This window comes from Talpa europaea (assembly GCF_964194135.1).
Source record: "Talpa europaea genome assembly, chromosome: 11".
NCBI classification, from domain to species: domain Eukaryota; kingdom Metazoa; phylum Chordata; class Mammalia; order Eulipotyphla; family Talpidae; genus Talpa; species Talpa europaea.
Window position 1 is genome coordinate 83,777,381 of NC_140078.1, and position 22,089 is coordinate 83,799,469.

The following is a 22,089-nucleotide window of genomic DNA, read 5'->3' on the forward strand; positions in this document are numbered from 1 at the left end:
TATGAGAAACTTTTATCACTCCCTCAACCATTCAATAACCTAGAAGAATAAAAAATTGGGGATATTACCCAGAATTCAGATTTTTAATAGAATAGCCTTTCTACAACAGAAAACTATTTATATGGTTGGGCAAACATGTAATTACAGGTCTTCATCATAAAGTCACCCTCTCTTCATTATGTGAGTTCCCTTCCTCTCTGCTGTAGTGCCAGGTCCCTAGCCCACTTGTTAGCTCAACTATATTTTTATCCAACTATATGTTGGTCAAACAATCAAATTAATGTGAGTTTTATTAGGGAGAAAAACAAATTTAATGACATATGTATGCTAAATAAGCATGGTTTTAGAACCTAACATCAATGGGGCTCTCTCTCTGTCACCTAATAAAACTGACTTTAATTTGATTGTTTGACCTGCCTAAGAACCCAGAGATAGGGGGAAATTTCCTCTCAAAACAAACAAGATCGCCGCAATCAGAGAGAAACTAAGACTTTACAATTGATCTATAATCATCTTCCAAAGGCATCTCCAGCCATTGGGCCACATTCTTACAAGTGAATCAGCTCAGACTGTGGCCCAGCCAACACTGCAATAAGGTAACAATGAGAGACAAAAAGCTGACTCAGAACAGGTTTTACTGCTAAATAAGGAATTCCTCAATGACAAGCAGAATTGTAAAGGGAAAGAAGTTTAAATAACTATTGTTTTCCAAGACATCATTTTAGACATGGGGAAACCAAAGTTAGCAAGGGACAAGTCCTTTGTCTGAAGTCACATAGCAGCTTGCAGCCTGGCCAGGACTAAGACCCAGATCTCCTAATACACAGCTCTTCCCAGTACACTGTGTTACCTGAGCTCACTCACTACAGTTGTCTAGAAAAAGCATCTGAGCAATAAAGCCTACATCCACAGGCCTCCCTGGTGCCTAGGGGTTAAGTCTCAGTGCTATCACTGCTGTGGCTTGATTTCGATTCCCAGCCAGAGAGCTAATATACACATGGTGCAGCAGACCTCTCCTGTCTCACCTGCTGCTCCCCTCAGCAATGTATTTCATCAGTCTGCTTGTTCTGCTCCCCACTCTGTCTCTGGTGAATCCTCTTACCCCTCATCCCATACTTCTGGCCTACACCCCAGTTTTTCTATGCAAAACAATCAAAATTAAAAATAAATAAATAAATGCTAAGATACCAGAGAACCCACAAACACGTTTATAGCATAAGCCAGGTTGCATTACCTGGCAACAATTAATAAGTTGCCCTCTGTTCACTTAGCATTCCTTAAATTCCTCATATGCACAAAATAAATATTAACAAAACTCCTTTCTTTAATAACAAAGCTTCTGTGTCATCACCTCTCTTTCCAGATTTAAAAACACCTGTATAGGCTTTTAGGTAACACTTTCCATTTATAAATTTCTGGCAACATTCTCTGCATAAATTTCAAGCTACTGAATCTGTAACAAATCACTCACAGAATTCCTGGTTATTTAACAATTGGTTCCAGTGCACTAGCCTGAGGGAGCTCCCCAACACACCACAGCCACCCCACGGAAACCTACAAGTAATCAAACTCAACCCACTCTTAGAAAAGGAAACTGAGGCTCAAAAAGAGTAAATGATTTGCCTCAAGATCATACAGTTACTGAGACGGTATCAATAACCTTTCTATAAGTGAAACTTTATGCACCAAAATAGTCAGTGGTCTATATATTAATGTAGAGAAAATGATTTCAAGACTAGCAGCATCAACACAACCAAAACTCTATTAGAAATGCAGATTCCTGGGCTCCACCCCATACCTAGTAAATTACAATCTGTATTTCAACCAACTCTCTGAAGGGTTTAGAACAATAGGAAAACACTTGGCCTTCAAACCCACCAATAGCTTACGTTTTCATGGATGAGATTCATATAGTCATCAAAGATGAGCGGTATCCTTTTCCACACCAGCATCATAAAGCAAGACATATGATCTGAAATATCTTTCACATTTTCCAAGACTCAACTTTTTAAAATAGTTTAGATTATTCTAATAATAGGAAAAAGTTGAATTGTTTACCTTCCACTTGTCAATCTCAACATTTCGTAGACCAAAATATAAAATATTTTATATGTCATCCCTGGCACATTTCTTTTTAATGCAACTGCTTTTAAATGAGGTTTTACAAGGTTCTGTCTTACCTCTTGGACAAATATAGGCAGCCAATAGCAACAGGTTAGCCCCATTCTAATCCACATACTATCTTGACAATCGGTCATACATTTGTTTTATCTGACAATTCCTGTATGTGTGTGTGTAAATAAGTAGGTAGGTAGGTAAGTAGATGACAGATAGATAGATAGACGGATAGATAGATTGATAGACAGATAGATAGATTTACCCATGATCTTAAAAATCCCAAACAAGGGCTAATAAATGCTTTTTGCTATGTTTTCCTCTTCCAATATATTTTTTAATATTTTATTTTAATTTTTTTAGATTTATTTATTTATTTATACAAGCACTGGGTACAGTCAGAAGCACGGGAGGCTGAGAGAATTCACCAGAGCCAGAGCGGGGAGCAGAGCAGGCAGAAGGACCGAAGTACACTGCTGAGGGGAGCAGCGGGCGGCAGGAGAGGTCTGCGCGCCATGTGGGACCCTCCTCTGGTGGCCGGGGAGCAGCCAGGGATTGAACTGGCGCTGCAGAGGCTGCGGGCGCTCAACCGCTGCGCCACTGGGGAGGCCCTCCAATATTTTAAAGGTTTGAAAATTTACAAAATAAACACCCTCTCAATCTTCTTGTAAAAGTATTGCAAAAGAGAGAAAGAACAATTGAGTAATAGTTTCTCTCCATTTAAAAATAACCAGCTAAGGCAAAATCAAATGACAAATAGCTTCACTGATATTACTTCGATAATAATCAGATAGTAATCTAAAAATATAGATCTATGTAAGATACTTAAATCATTATACATTATTAATTTTATATGGAGGGTAAACTTAAATACGGTTAATGTATTTGCACAGAAATAAGAGTTAATAACATAAGTGCAGCAGATAATAGAATAATGAATACATTTTGGAAGGGTATTTAATCACCACCATGTTTTCTAGCAATCACCGAACCAGTTAATGAAAACAATTGCTAACCTTGGTGGAAAAGAGCTACCTTGGAGTTGGAAATGGACATTTTCAAGGAAAGTAGAAGATTGGCTTTAAAATCTGCAATTTTCTGGTCCGAACTGAACATTTACCAGCAACTGGCTAAAAGCACTTTGTAAGCCCAGAAGTAACGATGCTGAAATTGATACTTCTGTGTTTTTGCGATTTCCCTCACAAACATCCTCTCCCTCCAAAAAAGCAGCTTTTTTCATGAGATTCATCATTGATTCCACCAGCCACACAGTTCGAGAGCCCAACTTAATGCCTCCTCATCATCTTTCCGGCCAATCCACACATGTCTACCAGAGCTCTTGCATATTCTCAGGAACTTGTTGAGAGTCCCACAAGACATAGTAGGATTAAGATCTCAAATTTTAGTCCTATTGCTATGGTAACAGTGTTCCTCACGGAGATACCAAGTCTTGTGTGAGACTGAGCCCATTTAGGCGAACACTTGGTTTAAAAACGGCACAGAGAGCAGAAGGGCACTTACGGTTGACACAGCTTGATTAGGTCCTGGTCAGTGGTGCCCGGTGGAAGGCCTCGAATGTACAGGTTGGTTTTACTCAACTGTTCCCCGCTGCTGTTGTTGCTGCTGTTGTTGCTGCTGCTGTTTGTGCTGGGACTGGGAGGAGCCATGGGGTGGGGAGCTGGTGCATAGGACTGCTGGAAACAGAAAAGGCTGTTACTGGAAAAACAAAACCAGCACCTACTCACAGGCCAGCAGAGCAACCTGAATGCAATGCAAACTCCCTGAACTTTCTAAGGCACACATGCACACATGTATTTATATGCCTTGGCACTATGCTTTACTTCGAAGAACATTTGCTCCTCCCCAAACCGCCCAGCCCTGTACTTGAATCAGCATTAAGTTAGCCATACATGGGACAAAAAGAAGTGACCTGATGTTGCTGAGAGTAGCACATGACTTGAAGTTGCCCCTGACTACAATGATTTTCCTTAGACTTGTATAGGACCATGATAGCTCTTTCCTTGAATTAAAGAAAACAGTTCACTCTTCACAATAAAGTTCTCCCCCAGCTCATCTTGATGAGTCATGGATCTTTGATTTGCTCTATTCCTTTGTCCCCTCTTATTCTCAAACAAAGCTTCCTCATATTCTTTTTCTCACCATTACTCTCCAGCACAATTCCTGATCTATAGAAATTACCCTATCGTGATTCTATGAATGAACAAATGAATCAATGAATCTATTTTATCTTTGCCTCCAATCCCAAACCTGCTTCTATATACTTTGTTTAAAAGACAGAGTCATCATACTCTCCCTACAGTCAGATTGCCTTAAAACTACTGTAATCCAGGGATTCAACCCAGGTACAACTGACACCTTGGTCATAAAAAAAGTCTATTTGAGGAACTTCACTGTTCATTGTAGGATGGTAGGAGCATCCTTGGTCTTCACCCACCAAATTCTAGTAGCAGCCATTCCCCAGTGGTGATGACCAAAAAATGGCTCCAAACACTGACATATGTCTCCTGGGGACAGTGGATGGGGAGATATCCCCCAAAAGAGAACACTGCTCTAATCTGTCACACTAATATGGGACAAAATGGAAATAAATGACCAAACCAACTTATAATAGGTAAGATCATGGTCTTTGTTATTATTGCCAGAAGCTGATATAGTAATTCATTATACTTTCTCTGTATAGAGGTGTATCTTGTGTGAAGCTCAATATTCCCACTAATATGCGGGAGATAATTTCCAAAAGTTCAGTGAGCTAATACAAACAAAATGGTTCCTGGAAACTAGTAATTGCATAATAAAATTTAGCAACAACAAAAAATGTAATAATAATCATGATGATATGTGTGGTTCCTATCTGTCTTGCCAGTGATATTAGTCTATGTAACTCTTCCATATTTTTTTCAGCCATAATCCAGAGTGTTAGCAGGGCACAATGAACAGAGTCCAGTAAGGAAATTCAAGATTTAAAGTCTTGAACTAATGAAGACTCATTAGTTGATTTATAAGGGGCAAGAGGTGTGTACTTATGAAACAGTAACTAGGTGCTTTATTAATACTTAGGATATAGCATGAAAAATAATAATGGAGCCAATACAGAGACAAAAAAACCAAGCTTTTATCAGTGACCAACTTTTATTTCCTACTATAGTAGTCTGCTTTATGCTTTCCAGGATTTCACATTTGCCCCAGTCCTAATTAGATTCAGTATGTCAAAATTTAACTCATTATATCTGCTGTCTTATACCTCAATTCCCTATACAAACCACCCATCACATTGCCCTATTTCTTTCAGTGCTACTGTCATCTTCCAGCCTCCATGTTAGAAACCTTGGTGGTAGTTTCCTCTGTCCTTTAATCCTAAATTTCAAAATAGAGTCATCACCAAAATATGAGAAGTTTCTACAATCATCACTTCCTCTGAATTCCCATCATTTCCCTAGGCCAGGATTGGAACCACCTCATGTGTCATGGACTTCAAGCTTCCTATCTGGCCTATTTTCCCTCATTCTTTATTTGTATAGGGGGTATGGGGGGCAGGGGTTGGATGTGGAAGGGGATAACACAGGATGGTCAAACGCAAACACGAATTGGTCAAGAGTGTAAATGGCAGCTTAAGGCACAAGAAGGCTGAGAGCTCATATGACACAAACAAATCCCAGAACCCTCAACTGTCTTCTTTGAAATAAACATTTTTCTCAACTATTTCTTTAGCATTACCCAATTTAAGACCAACATTTTTAAATAAATGATTCTAAGATGAAATAACACAGAATACTTACTATTCCCAATATTGGAATACAATAATATCCATTGCCTTTCAGAATGTAAAATTGTATAAATCCGCGTTCTAATTCTTGGTTAGTATGAAAAATTGTTCTCTTGACCTCAAAATTCTCTTTCACTTCTCAGACATCCCATAACACTTAAGCTTGACCTTTTTACAAGCCTTGCACTTACTAAGTGGTCAATACCCCTAGCTGAAGTGGTGTCCTGGTCTCTCTCACAATGGGACAGATGGGATTTATCTCTTATTTCCCTTATGTGCTTGCCTCTCTTAAATTTCCCAGGCCTTTTTAAAAGCTGTTTGCTACCACTGTCACCTCCCCTCTCTCCAAATTCTTTGAATTCCATTCTGTACTCAGCCTTCTCTTAAAATGAGGCTTTGTTTAAAGCATTTTTTTTTCCTATTGCATAGCCTTTAAAGCCACTGGGGAGCCAGAAAAATGTCTCCAGCTTTATGTATCACAGATCAGATAGACCAGTTCAGAATGAGCCCTTGGCTGATCAAATAAGAAAGTACCAAATACAAGATGATCAAGACATGTTTACTTAATTCTTTTTTTTCTCCCAGAAATCTTTGCAAGAATTTCCATAGCTGAAATACCGTTTAGTAAATTGCATGGTGCCTAAAACAATAAATGTGCCCTCTAAAGGACTTAATGTATTCACTGGGAAAAAATTAAACAAAACAGTCAAAAGCAAACTGAAGCTGGGATCAGTAGAGGGAACTTGTATGCATGTAAATGAAGTACAAAACTTATAAATAGGAGCAGAAGCATCACACTTTTGTGGAAAAAGGATGTATTTCAAAATTCCTTTGAAAAAAAATACACAATTAAAGGTGGTTTTCTATGCCCTATTCCTGCTTGTGAATTCTAGAAATTTGGCTGCAAGAGGACAACTCTTTATTGATCCATTCAACCCACAGATTTTGCTCCAGCGTTGATACTTTTGTTAATCCTTAATATTGCACTTATCTGTTAGTGATAACACTGAATGATTCAGGTAGCAGCCTGCATTGTAAATCATTGTTTAGACTTAAGAATTATAAATTTCTTCCTCTCCACCCATTTTCTAAATACACATCATTTAATCAACAGACCATTGGCAGAAGGTTCCCAGAATGCCTGACAAATACACAGGCCTAAATGAATTAATTTGTGAAAAGCCAAAACGATTTTGTATGCTGACTGCCAAAGACAAATGACCAACTAGAGCATCTAACACCAGCACCAAAAACAGGAGTGTCAATAATTTTAAAGGGGTCAATGGGTCACAGCAGCCACTTTGCTGATTAAAAGCGACTCTAAAACCTTTCTCAATTTTTGTCTCTAGCTGGAGTTGGAATTTTATCACTGATTGGCCTCTAAATCATTTTGAGGCACTAAGGAGAAATTACAAAATGTTAGTTAAAAAAATATTTTCCTTAAAATGGACTTTGTTAGATTGCTCAAAGTCACACTTTGTAAATCCTGTTTAGGACTGATGAGGATTTACAGGCTGAGGTTACCGAATACTGTAATGCTGTGCTATAACCAGGCAAGGGGGTGTTATGAATTTGCAGCGTCAGCGTGGTTAGAACCAGTGGAAATAGCAGGTTTTAAGCAGGGCTTGGGATGACACCCTGATTGAAGGAGGGAGAATGAAGACTTCAGCTGAAGTTGCACTTACTGAGTAAGTACTCAGCTTTTCCCTAGGTGTTTACACATGTTGGCCAAGCTGGGAGGGCCTATTAGCGATTAGGATGGTAATTAAAGCCTCCTTAGCCACAGGTAGGGGATGTTAAATCAGGACAGCAGTGTTGGTGTCCTGTTAGAGAAATAAATTAAAATGACTCAGCATCCATTGTGGATAACGCCCTTCTAATAATTAGAGCTAACTTTCATTGTGTACTTGCAGAGTATTTTACATTTATCTTTGTCATATATAAGCCCGATGAAACAAATGATATTCTTCTCCTTTTACAGATGAGGAAACTAAGAGACAGAGAAGGCAAGAGACCTTCCCAAGGTCACATAGCTGGGTCCTGATTTGAACCCAAAAGGCTGACTCGAAAAGCTATGCAATCTCCCAAACACTCATGTTTTTAAAATTTTTATATGTGTGTGTGTGTATCACACACATATTACATCATCGTTTATTCTTGCACAATGTTTGATTTCTCCTCTCAGGTGTAATCCCCGTACAATCCTCACCACCAAGTCACCCGTGCACAATCACCATAGTCTCTTGTGCTCTTCCAGCCTTTGCTTTAATCCCTCTCCCTGCCCCTCCCCTGCTGAATATCTCTGATTTATAACTGCCTGATAGTTTTCTCTCTATTTTTCCCCAACCCCTTTTTTGATTCCCCTACATTCATTCCTCCTATAAGTGAAACCATCCAATATTTTTCTTTTTCCTTCTGACTTATTTCACTGAGAACTTCATTCCTTAAGGATACAGACACCAATAAATACAAACACTTCCTTGCAGAGCGCTCTGGAAGATGACATGCTAATAAAAGCTCTGGCACATCCAAATATAAAGGGGAGGGGGAGAATGATGATGATAAACAGCATATAGTCAAAAGGAAGGTTAACAAGTCCTTTCTCTCTATCAGAATTTAAATGAGGTCCATTTTAAAATTTAATTTCAAGGGGGAAGTGACCATCAGAAGCAAGCCTGTTATGAGTTTTTCAAATCATGTCAAACACAGGGGTTCATTTGTCAAGATTCATGGTTTGTTATTTAATAACAGGAAAATGAACTGGCTTGTAGATCATCCTAAACAGCTGATTCATTTAGTGTGCTTTGTTAATATGTCTCATTTTTCAAGTTTGAAAACTGCATCAACAGGGTACTCCTACATTCTTGTAAAATGCTTCGTTTGAGTATGTGGGTTTGGAGGGAGGTTCACTGTTTTTTACCCTTTCTGTATTTTGAAAGTAGATTTGAAAGGCAGGGGAGTTTTTGTTGGTTGGTTTGTTTGAACAGAAAGTATTTGAAACATCCAATAAATCTTGTGCACACATCTTTAGGGTAAAAAACATCATTAAAACTCTTATTTTATACAATAGCAAATTATATTTGATAAACGGAAATGAAAACTATAAACAGTAGCCAGATAATACTATTTCCAATAAGGTATGATTTATTAAAAACATATATAAAAAAGGGCTTCCCTGATGACCTACGGGTAGTTAAGTCTCAGTGCTCTCACCAATACAGCCTGAGTTCGATCCCTGGCCAGGGAGCTAACCCACATCTGGTGCAACAGACCTCTTCTGTCTCACCCGCTGCTGATTTACCAGATTATTTTAGTAAATTCACCTGCTCTGCACCCCACTCTATCTCAAGCAAATCCACTCTGCCCCCACACCTCTGGCCTTAACTTCAGTTCTTCTAACCAAAAAAAAAAAAAAAAAATCTATAAAAGGAAGCAGAATGCTTGAAATTAGAAAGGTAGCATGCATATGATTGATAAGCAAATGTCAACTGTCAAAATGTGATAAAACTGTATTAATTTAGATAAAATTGATTTTATGATTTAGTCATAAAATCGGAAATTGAGAAATCTAAACCAAAGTTATCAACTTTGTCACCCCTGATATCTTGGACAGGATAGTTATTTGTCTAGGGAGGTTTTCCTGTATATGATAGGAAATGTAGCAGCAACCCTTTCATCTACAACTAGATGTGGGTTGTAGTACCCTCACTTTGAATTGTGGCACCAAAAGTATCTCCAGATTTTGCCAGATGTCTCCTTGTTGGGGCTGGGAAGTTGTGAGATTGTTCCTGGTTGAGAATCACTGCTTTAAAAAGATTCCCTTTCCTGGAGGACCAATACCATCCCCCTCAAGGAATAATGATACTCACTCAATGGACCAGAAACTACTTCACTGAAAACCCCACTACCTAATCAGAGCTCATCTTCTTCCCACTAAGCACAAAACGCAGCTTTACCTCCCCAAGTCTCCACCCTCCGTAACTTTGATGTTGGTACGCCGCATTTCATTTGCAATAGACTAGGTCTGAAACATACTTCTCCTTCTGATTGAAAACATAACTCTTCCACAAAGAGAATTTTAAATATTTTTTGCATGCGATTCCCCTTGGCTGGGATTCACAGGGCCTTGATGCCAACTGCAGTCAATTCTATGCCCAGCATCTGGTTGCTGGCAGGAAGCTGAGCAGTTGGTGAGGTGCTTTGGAGTAGCCTTGGCCTCCATCATGCAGCAGTCTGTTTTTCTGATGGTCTCCCCAATTTGTTTTTATTCATCTCCAGTGCAAAAGAATTTGTTCTCTTTTATCCACTCAAGGATAAAGCCCTGGATAAAGTCTCCCAGGGGACTGATGTGCCAACTCTTTTACTATCCCAAAATGAATACAAACCACATTCCTATCTTAAATCATACATTATTTAGCTTGCACGTAGGCATGCAATCCATTGCTCACTGGATAATGCCGCTGCAGGCTATTGGATTCCTCTCTCCCAGACGGTGCAATTTGCACATAACTTTGCTTCTGCACTGTAGCTACACCTCTAGTGTGCACACAGCATGAGACAGTGGACATGGCGAGAGTCTGGAACACTGTTCAACCTCAAATGAGGGTGAATGAGAATGTGGTCCACACAAGCTATAATGAATATGGCTAAGTGAATATCTAAGTCACGCCATGCAATTTTAGCCATAGTTTCATGAACCACATATATTATGGTTTTGCAATTTTATGCTAGGCAATTGCTTCTCCATTATCTAGAATATGACTGTAGGAAACAATTGTTTCAATGATGCCTTTCATAATAGAGTTTGGTGAAAACCTGGCCCACCCCACTTCTCTTTTCCTACCCACAGTTCAGGTATGGAAATGAGCAATAAAGAACAAAAGTCCTCACAAAAGGCAATCATTTGCACATCTCTGTCAACTGGTGTAGGTAATAGCTGCTGTCAACAGAGGTAAGATAGTGCTTAAGAGCTGTAGACTGCCAGCTAAGAATCCTGCTCTGCCACTAACTAGGTAGACACTTAAACCTCCATTCATGAATGAAGACACACTATGATGATCACACCTCTCAGGACTGTTGTGAGGCTTTAATATACACACAACATGTAAATTCCTTAGCACAGTCTCTAGCAAGAAGGAGTGTGTTCTTGTTCTTTGCATTTTCATCAACATCATCCCGAGTAGAACTTTCAAATGAACATTGTTCAGCCCTTGTTGGAGTGATTTCCATTTAAAGGGACACTACACAAGTGAAGCATTTATTTATTTATTTATTTTTTAAGCACAGGAGCTACTTTGTCATTAGAAGTGCAGTTTGCCATTTTCATCAAGAACCGAAAAGCAATAACTAAGCAGAGATGAAACAATCACTGTGGATGGAATAGCTAATTAGTTTCAAGGTATTTACAAATCACTACTGAGGTTTTATTAAAATTCTCCTAGGATGAGATTCACTTTTGCTCTAAATATTAGTTTTTGAAAACCTCAGCAGATTGCATAATCACTCATTGCTCTGTGCTATTTACAAACAGGCTTAATCTAGAGCCATTGAATTCCATTCCGATGTTTAGATATAAAATGGCATTTTGAATACTTGGAACTACAAGTTAACTAGTTACTGTTCACTTAAAATCTCTATAAAATGGTTTCATTTCTGGGCCTCCCTGGTGGCACAAGGGGTTAAGCACCACACTATGAAGCAATCCACAGCCTCTGCAGCACGAGTTAGATCCCCAGCCGGTCAGAGAGCTACCCACATGTTGCAGCAGACCTCTCCTGTCTTGCCTGCTGCTCCCCTTAGCAGTGTATTTCAGTGGATCTGCCTGTTCTGTTCCCCACTCTGTCTCTGGTGAATCTTCTCACCCCCCTGCATCTCTGGCCTGTACCCCAGCTTTTGTATGCATAATAAATAAATTTAAAAAAAAAAGCTATTGTGAAGCTATCAGCAGGCACTGTAGCACGAGTTCAATCCCTGGCCAGGCAGCTGACCCACATGGCACAGCAGACCTCTCCTCTCTCGCCTGCTGCTACCCCCAGTGGTGTATTTCAGTAAATCCGCCTATTCTGCTCCCCACTCTGTCTCTGGTGGATCTTCTCACACCCCACATCTCTGGCCTGTACCCCAGCTCTAATATATATAAATAAATACATCTTAAAAAAATGATTTCATTTCTAAATTCATGAACTGAAAGTTTCTATGATGCTGATGATCTCTCATAAACATTGTTCTGATGAGACTCAAGAAAAACAAAAGTGAACAATCCAGTCAAAAAATGGGTAGAAAAGCTGAAGAGACATTTCTCCAAAGACAAATTGCAAACGGCCAACAGGCATATGAAAAAAATGCTCAGCATCACTTGTAATCAGGGAAATGCAAATCCAAACTACAATGAGATACCATCTTACACCAGTGAGAATGGCACATATTAAAAAGAAAAAACAGGCAACAACAAATGTTGGCGAGGATGTGGAGAAAAAGGAACTCTCCTGCACTGCTGGTGGGAGTGCAAACTGGTCCAACTGCTGTGTGGAGATTCCTCAACCTGCTAAAGATGGAGCTTCCATATGATCCAGCAATTCCACGCCTGGGTATTAACCCAAAGGACACAGAAACATTAATTCAAAAGGAAACCTGCACCTCTATGTTTACTGCAACGCTATTTACTAAGCTATGGAAACAACCCAAATCCCAAAAATAGATGACTTGATCAAGAATGTGGTATATATATGCAATAGAATATTACACAGCAATCACAAAAGATAAACTCATGCCATCTGCAGCAACATGGATGGAGCTGGAAGGGATCATTCTCAATTAAAGAAACCAGAAAGAAAAAGAAAAATACCAGATGGTCTCACTTATAGGAGGAATGTAAAGGATCCAAATAAGGGATCAGGAAAAAAAATAATTAAAGTAAAAATCAAAATCAACAGGCAACTATAAACCAGAGACATTCTACAGGAGAAGGAGGAGGGAGAAGGATAAAACAAGGGTGGGAAGAGCATAAGGGACTATGGTGATGGTACATAGGTGAATTGGTGATGGGAATTTCGCCTGAGAGGAGAAAGCATACATTGTGCAAAAATGAATAATGATGTAAAATATACATAAAAAAAAAGATTGTTCTGTTCTCCAAATGCCAATGGAATCTACTCTATTCCCTAATACTTCTGTTAATTTGGTGAATTCTTGATATATTTAAGGAAAATTAAAGCAATTCAAACTTTAAGGTGCTTATGAGATTAATTTAAAAAATCAGGTCTACATTTTAAAAGTAACCCAGACAGCTCATGACTCTAATAGTGATGACGATAAATACCTCCTGAAAAATAAAATGAACCATGATTGCTTTCCCAGGTGGAAATTACAATGTCTACTATACTATAAACAGTCATTGTTAGAATTTTCCAGAAATACCAAAAATGACTGCAATCTCTGCATGGGACCTCTGTTCTAGATGAACTGGAGATCAGTTGTTCAAATGTCAGCTTTAATAGTGGGCTAGAATCACTGAGAAATGAGTGAAGACCCAGAGTAAGTCACCATCATCTGTTCATGGAGCTCTCTGGGTAAGTCAGTGGTCAGTGTCTGAATTCAGAATGTGATCAAAGATAAAGAGGAGATGTTGTAAATAGTAAAAACAATTACACTCAAGCCACATTCCTGTGCCCTATATGTTTACTTAATTTTTTTAAAGATTCATTTTATTTATCCATACAAGAACTCGGGTATAGGCCAGAGTGGTGGTGAGAAGATTCACCAGAGACACAGTGGGGAGCAGAACACGTAGATCTACTGAAATACACTGCGAGGGGAGGAGCAGGTGAGACAGGAGAGATCTGCTGCGCCATGTGGGTCAACTCTCAGGCCAGAGAACGAACTTGTGCTGCAGTGGCTGCCTATAGATTGACAGTGATGGGACTTCACCCCTTGCACCAAGAAGGAGGCCCTACTTAAAGTTTTGGTTTAATTCTCTCTATAAGCTCTGTTTATAAAATTTTCTTCTGATATTTTTTGCATTATTTTATGTCTTACACTTCAATAATCTCTATTTTCCTTAAATTATAATTAGTAATAATTCCAACAATTAATTCTCTAACTTTATTATGTGTACGGTCCTAAATAGAATGGAAACCAATAGATAGAACTTAAGGAAAACCACCATAGATATGTCGACATTAAATTTTATTGTGTCTAAATGAACAATTCAGAGTGTTTTCCTTGTGTCATATGAGCCATTTTTCCACTCAATCAACATATTTTCATATTAACCAATCAGGTTACTGATTTGGAACTGGTAGCTAATGTTTGATAGAAATAAAATATTTTCTTTCAGGCATTATAATCCGAAATTTACTATTGATGATGGAAAGCCAATCACAACACCAAATGGCATAAGGTAAATTTGATACACCAAATGACTGTCTGATTAAATCAGAATTTTGTTCTTCTGAAAGTAAATGTTAACTCAGAAGCAATACAATAACAGTATAAATAACATGTACAATCAAATCTAATTTCCATACCCAGGATTTCATCCCACCTCCACAGTGTCATGCCAGCCCAACACTGTAACTGCTATTTTCTAGAACTCATTCATCTTTCATGCCACACCTTAGTCACATCTACATCTTGACCATATTTTGGCTTATTTCCTCCACCTGGGAATTACTATAACTTAATTTTAGGGAAACTATAAACTACATCTTACAAACTTGTATACTTGGACAGCAAAAGAGGAAGAAATTAATAATTAAACCAAGACACAACATACCAATTGATACTGTCCAAAGCAAATTGGACTTAGTGGTCACTCTCTAATTATTTGCCATTTCTCTAAATCCCACTGGGATCACCTAAAATTCAACTCTGTTTTGTGTCATTTCCTTTTTATTACTTCATGCCTGTTTCATTTCCATCTCTTCTCACTCTCTACATCATTCAAATCTATAAAAGATTATACCATTATTAATAATAGCAATGGCTAATATTTACTAAGCATATATTATATGGCTAGGACAATTCTAAGGTGTTTATATCCTTGGACTTATAGAATGATCTCAGCACTATTGGATGTAAGTAATTTACCCACATACTAAATATGTGAATACAGAGATTCAGGGAGGCAACATGAATTTCCAAGTTTGTTCAGTTACTCTGCAACAGGTCCAGGTAATAAAGCCAGGCAGTATTTACTCCAGTGAATTACAGATTTAACTCCAGATAGGCGCAACCCAATATGGAGGTCACTAGTTACATGTAGCCATTTAACTTTAAATATAATGATTCAATTAAATGAAATAAAACACCCAGTTCCTTAGTTGCATTAGTCACATACAAATGCACAAAAACACACATAGCTACTAACTGCTATATTGGCTCGATAACATTTTCATCAACACAAAGTTCTACTGCACAGGCTGATGTAGATCATGCTTCTAATCACAATGCATTGTCTCCACACACTATACAACATCTATAGCACTTAAATGTGCAGAGGAAAATAATGGTCACAGTTACTATGCTGCTGTTCATATATATATATTTTTTTTTTTTTAAAACTACAACTAATCTCAGTAGACACCATACTCAAGTTATCCTTCTTTGTGAGTGGGCCTTAGTTTTGGCATGTGAAATCTTTCTTGTCCACTAATACCCCCATTGATCAAAAATGGACATTATTAAAGAAGATATTTTCAGAAATGGAAGTATAATCTGTGGGGAGGAACAAGTCATATTTTATTTATTTTTAAAAATCAAAGTTTCATCTGTATTGCAAAACTGTTAAATATCAGGACAAGAGAACAATTGAGATAAATAGCTGGTATGGAATAAATGTATCATATTTGGCACAGAATGTCTTACCTGGGTCACTGAGCATTTTCTCTTTTTTTTAATTTTTTTCAAGATTTATTTATTTATGCATACAAGAGCTGGGGTACAGGACAGAGATGTGGGGGTGAGAGGATTCACCAGAGACAGAGTGGGGAGCAGAACAGGCAGACAGACCAAAAGCACTGCTGAGGGGAGCAGCAGGCATGACAGGAGAGGTTTGCTGCACCATGTGGGTAGCTCCCTGGCTGGGCTGGGGATCGAACTCAAGCTGCAGAGGCTGCAAATTGTTTCGTAGTGCGGTGCTTAACCCCTTGCGCCACCAGGGAGGCCCTCACTGAGCTTTTTCAACCTAACATCATACTTTACCTGCACATCTCAAAAGAAAAGCAGCCCCCACTGCCCAGAGAATGTGCTATTCTACCAATCCTAGTTCTCTCTACACTGGGCCTAAGCAAGAAAGGAGAATGGCTTCTCACAGTGAACTACTAGGGACAATTCAGCAAATTCATAAATAACCAATATTCCATGCCACTAAATAGTTCTGTTTTATTAGCTAGTTCATTCATATTTTATTGATATAGCAAAATTAAATGTGAGCAGAATCTGTGCTTTTAAAGTCCTGAATATATGAAATCTGGGCTATAAAATATAGTAATTTCCTCAAGAAGACAAAATAGGAGCAGAGATCAAAAGCATAACACATACTATATGCAAAATAACTGCATTGTTTAAAAATTGGAAGCAGCAGTTGCTCAGATAGTTTTCTGTGAATATATTTTACAATATTTATTATGTTATGGACTATGAGATGATAATGATGAATACATACACTCAAGAAAAAATTAATAAAATGAATAGGTATTTTATATGATGATAACATTTATTACAATTTAAAATCAAAACTCATATGAGATATTTGGACATTTAAACTTCTATCATAATTATTAACTTCTATGAGGATAACTTCTTTGTTGATACTTTTTTTTAAGTCAACCTGTCATTTGTCTTAGAGAATTTCCAAAATAATATAGATAAACCCAGTTTCTCCAGCATCTACTTTGTTGTAATGATTACTGGAGATCCTTTTTCTCCAGTATACTCTCCATAATCAGCAGAAAGAGCTATCTCCAAAAATAAGATGGTCTTTCTTTTCCTTCTTTAAGTTACTCTTATCCCTTTCAAATAACTGATTAGGCATTTAGGAATTAGTAAAGAAAGGACTTTACTACTTTCCCTTGACTGGGAGATTTTCCAAAGGCTCCAGAAGTTATGGCCATCACATGAAGACTGAGAACATACTCCGAAGCCACACCACGCTGGTTCTAGTCCTGCTTCCCACTTACTGCCTGCGTGGTGAGTGAGCAGTTTTCTGACCTATTTTGCCTCATTATTCTCATCTGTAAAGTTGATCAGATTTGTAAAACATTTCAAATGAGTGTTTGTGTAAAGCATGGAGAATATAATCTGGGACACAGTAAGCGGTCTGTAGGTGTGAGCTGTTAGTATTACATAAACCCTAATGCATTTTTACAATATTTTCCATCCATAATACCTTTTGTTGCATCTCTGTTGTATGTGTATGACAATTTTGTGTCCTTATCATAAACAATCATGTTCTTTTGCGGAAGAGGCATACAATGGTGGGTCTGTTAAATGTTCTATCAAACACTGGTCTATCTTTTTTAAATCTCTCAATTCAAAGTAAAATGACCACTGACACTTGTCAAAATGAAATTCTCTAGGTTATAAAGCAGCAAATATCATTCATCAATTAGATAGTAAGTTCAGTTAGTACTAATCCAGCAACTGATAAAAATCACTCTCAGATAAACTGATGGGGAGAATGCTGAAAAATATTTTAAGTTAAATATAAACTTCCATGTGGGAAGCCATTCTTACAATATACAATTTCGGAGGTGATATCTATAAATTGTGAAAGACTCATTCAAATAAGATAGATCATTTTGCCAGTGGAAAAGATTATTGGTTAAATAACACAGTTAAAACTATTACAATTTCATAGCTTCTAACTCTAAAAAATAATTAGGTTTTCAAAAACTGTTGCCCCGCAAGATGTTGTGTGTAAACAATTGCTTAAATTGTTTTTTTCAGTTTAATTATCTCTCTAATTCTAACAAGTTGTATGATAGATGCCCTAAGGCAACAGTAACAAATAGTTATAGCATCAAAATGGGGTAGTCGGGCCTCCTTGGTGATGTAGGGGTTAAAGACACAGAGCTGTGGCTTGTCAAGCTGTCACCAACCACTGCAGCACCAGTCTGATACCACAAGGTTCAGCAGACCATTTTCTGTCTAGCTCGCTGCTCCCTTCAGCAGTGTGTTTCAGTGAATCTGCTTGTTCTGGTCCCCACTCTGTCTGGTGAATCCTCTCACACACCCCACCTCTAGCTTATAACCCAGTTCTTATATGCATAAATAAATAAATCTTTAAAAAAATAGTATAGTCATCCACTTACACACTCCAAAGTACTAACTAAACTATACATCCCCAATATTTCAGAAAATGAGTTTCTTTGATTCCATGTTGCTTAAGTTTGTAATTCTATGTGTAACTTGACAAAACAGAGATGGAAACATTTTGTAAAGAAGAATCACTAAGTTTTTATATCTAAGAGTGGTCATTTCTTTGCTTCCCCAAAAGAAGCCTCTGTGCTTATTTCATTCAGAAAAAGGGCAATTGACTGCTGTGAGGGATCGCATCAGAAGGAAAGGTTTAGGTGCATGAGTAATAAAGAAGCGAGATGCCCTAGGAAGATAAAATTAAAGTTCATTTTTCTGTCTCACTTGCTAGAACCAGCACACACCCTGAGAAAGTGCATGGGTGATTGCCCACACTGCTTGAGTGAACAGTCACCCACGAACTAAAGAACAGTGGAGGAAACAGAAGAATTTCTTGAAGAAATATGGTGCTCAAAGAGAACTTCTCTGTTTATTAACCAATAGAAAATCCCTTTTAAAGGAAGTAACATTATGTTGTCATCATTCCTTTCTGAGCAAACACTCAAGGTCTCCTTTAAACTCTTTCAGGACAGGTCATTAACACCATGAATTTGATTAATCTTAAGTTAGAATCAAAGCAGAGACGATCGAACGACAGAAGCTGAACTTTGATATTAATCACCAAAGCGCAAAATATAGCATAACTATCACAGTAATGACACATGCTACCTTTTTGAAATCATACTATCAGTAGTTTTATAAATATTCCATGACTCAGGAAATGGTTCTAATTAATAGCTTGTAGAATTAAATGATTTAATTTTACAGCTTTACTTACTAACTTCTGTATATAAGACACTTACATTTGTATCACATTACCCTTTATGTTTATAACCGCCATCGTAAGAGCCCAAAATTTTGTCAGATAATGGGTAAACAACTTGTTCAAGTTTATTACAACATATATAAGTTCATAAAACATATACAGGTCAGCAAAGTAACCTAGAATCACTGCTGCTTATAGTTATGCAAATAGAATATTTATTTTCTATTAGATAGACATAGTGAAGCTTCTGACTTCAAGAATTTCTTCCAGATTATGAATCAGAGGGATCTCATTAGCAGAAAGTTATATGTACTATGCCAAAGAAAGACCAAAGTCTTCTAGTTCTCTAATAACCAATAAAATTTTAATCCATGCCATAAACATGTGTATAACAGAACATACAACTAGAATTCATCATGCAAACTCAATAATATTATATAAAACTAAATACTAAAACTAAATACTACCATAGGGACTTATTGTTTAAATATAAAATACAACCAGTGACAATCTTTTAAGACAGAAAGAAACAAAAATAGAGGAACAGTTTAGACAAGTGAAATTAGTATATAATCACAGGATAGAAAACAGAATAAAGAACCTGATATGAACCAAAATGTGGTCTATATTGACCTCTATTAAAGTATGAAAGAAAAGAATGTCTGCATTCTATACTAATTCTTATGAGAATATGTGTTTCTTTTACTGTAAACTACATTGTTCATAATAAAAAAATATATTTCCCTATTCAGAGTGATTATTAAAGTATCAGAATGAATAGAATAGGGAAATGGTCAAGTTTTATAATGAGAGTTCTCAAAGGTAATAAATGGAATGAATTTGAGTGTTTCTCCTTGTGGTTCGGAGAAATCAGAGAAGATTACATTAGTAATAATAGAGATAAAAATAACATGAGAGATGAGACTGACACACAGAACTTTCTCTACCAGCGTGTTACTTTCACTCAAGTGAGTGATGATCTATTAAGACCTCTGTTTTGGGCACAGGAAAATTTTTTATTGATTCATGAAGTTATATATCCACTGATGCTATTTTGATTTCAGCAGAGGAAACTGAAGCTTCTCTAAGTGTAAATTACACATCGGCAGAAATCCTAAATGCCTAGAATCTCCCAGTTTAGACACACAAAAGATGGAATCCCAGCACACATGCCATGGAGCAAGAAGGACTGTTTAGAAATTTACAATATTCTCCAATCTGTCTACTCACCCTGAAGCTGCTCTGTTAGACACAAAACACACATTGCTATTTGTTTACATTTATTAACACACATTGCTATTTAGTACTGAAGTACTAAAGCTTCTGGTAAGACCAGTAGTGTCCTATGTTAGCAACCTGAGAAAGAAAAACAAGAGAGATAGACACGCCTCTAATCTCAGTCACCAGTTTCTATTGTGGACGCAATTGCAATTCTACCCTAGGATTAGTAAATATAAATTTAGCTACAAAAATGAATATATATTAAGTATGAAAAAAGTTGCAATAAACCACCAGTTAAAAAAACTAATAACATAATCATCAAAAATAACACCACTACCTTGACAACACACTTTCAAAATAATGTTTCCTTTTTTGCTCTGCCCACTCTGATTACAGTAATTTCGTAATTTCTGTAAAAGAATAAAAAAAGTAATTCTGTCTGCATTTAGTGGTTGTTAGAAATGTGATTTTTAAATTCATAGTTTAGAATAGCTTTTCTTCTGTTTCAAAACTCACAAATGGTTTATAAATTGTTAGGATGGTAAATTGGGGGGCAACAAATTTGGAAGAAAGATGCACACACTTATCTTTCAGCTTCAGATGTTGCAAATCTTTTTTGACTTCCGCAGACTTCTATTGTTGGGCAGCAAGAGCCCCATGTCCATCCCATCAGGGTCTGGGACAGAGCGTTCCTGCTGCCAAGCCGGTGATGAGCACAAGTTTTACAACCGGAGTTCTCAAAGGTAATAAATGGAGTATGAATTTGATTGTTTCTCCTTTTGGTTTGCAGGAATCAGAGATGTGATTGTTCTTGAAACCATTCTTACCCCAGAACAGCTAATGACAACGCAAGCATGTATCTCCTTAATCCAGGCAAATGCATCTCTCACCTAAATTACCCTTGCTGAATCCCACCGCACAAAATATTCACTGCATCTGAGAAACAGCAAAGTGGAAATAGAGAACTGAAGTCGAGAAAAGACACGGGCCTTAACCAATCTGATTTTTCAGACTCAAATGGCAATGTGAGCACATTGTGGTTTTTGTGGGGGCTTAAGTTTATACAATCTGAACGGCTGATTGCTCTACATTCTACCTACATTGCAACGTTAGCCCATGACACTCTGTCTGTAGGGCACCTCCAAAGGTTACCCCAGAACAGAGTGAACATTGCACAGTACTTTATGCTTTTTATGTTCAGCTTGAATTTAGCTGACTTTTTTTACAGATCAACTGAGGATGTAAGAGCAGATGATGGATAACTAAAAAGACAGAAGAAAAAGGAGAATGTAAGCCCTGAGGTTTAAATCTTATCAGCTTCTGGACAAACCTGCTGCTACTGACACCTCAGTTCACTATTTTTTTACAATTTAGTTCTAATTTATATCTTTTATACCATTAATATCATTGGGTATTTCCCTTAAAATTCCCACCACCAGTTCACCTGTGAACCATCACCATAGTTCCTTATGCTCTTCTTTCCCCGATTTGGATTCCTTTTACTCCCCCTCCCTCGCAAAATGTCTCTAATTTATGATTGCCTGATATGTTTGCTGTTTTATTATTCTGCTCCCTGGTCCCTTATTTGGTTCCCCTATGTTCTTCCTATAAGTGAAACCATTCAATATTTTTTTTTTCTTTTTCCTTCTGGCTTATTTCACTGAGCATGATCCCTTCAAGCTCCATCCATATTGTTACGAATGGCAACAATTTATCTTTTTGATTGCTGTATAGTATTCCATTATGTTCATAGGCTACATCTTCTTGATCCAGTCATCTATATTTGGGCATTTGGGTTGTACCCATCTCTTCAACTCACCTTTGCAGTCACCTCCCACTTCTCCCCAAG

The 22,089-nt window shown here is 37.5% G+C and overlaps 1 protein-coding gene across 6 annotated transcripts in view; it reads right to left on the bottom strand.

Moving 5' to 3' along the window:
* Positions 1–22,089, bottom strand: part of RBMS3 (RNA binding motif single stranded interacting protein 3) — a gene marked incomplete at both ends in the record, with an annotated part of 625,037 nt that overhangs the window by 479,708 nt on the left and 123,240 nt on the right. For 4 of the 6 annotated variants that reach the window (XM_084247513.1, XM_084247512.1, XM_084247509.1 and 1 more), the window contains one exon: positions 3,637–3,809. In XM_084247513.1, the coding sequence (XP_084103639.1) occupies positions 3,637–3,809 (173 nt within the window). The remainder of the gene's footprint in view (positions 1–3,636; positions 3,810–22,089) is intronic. The other 2 variants (XM_084247514.1, XM_084247510.1) reach the window with 1 other exon arrangement.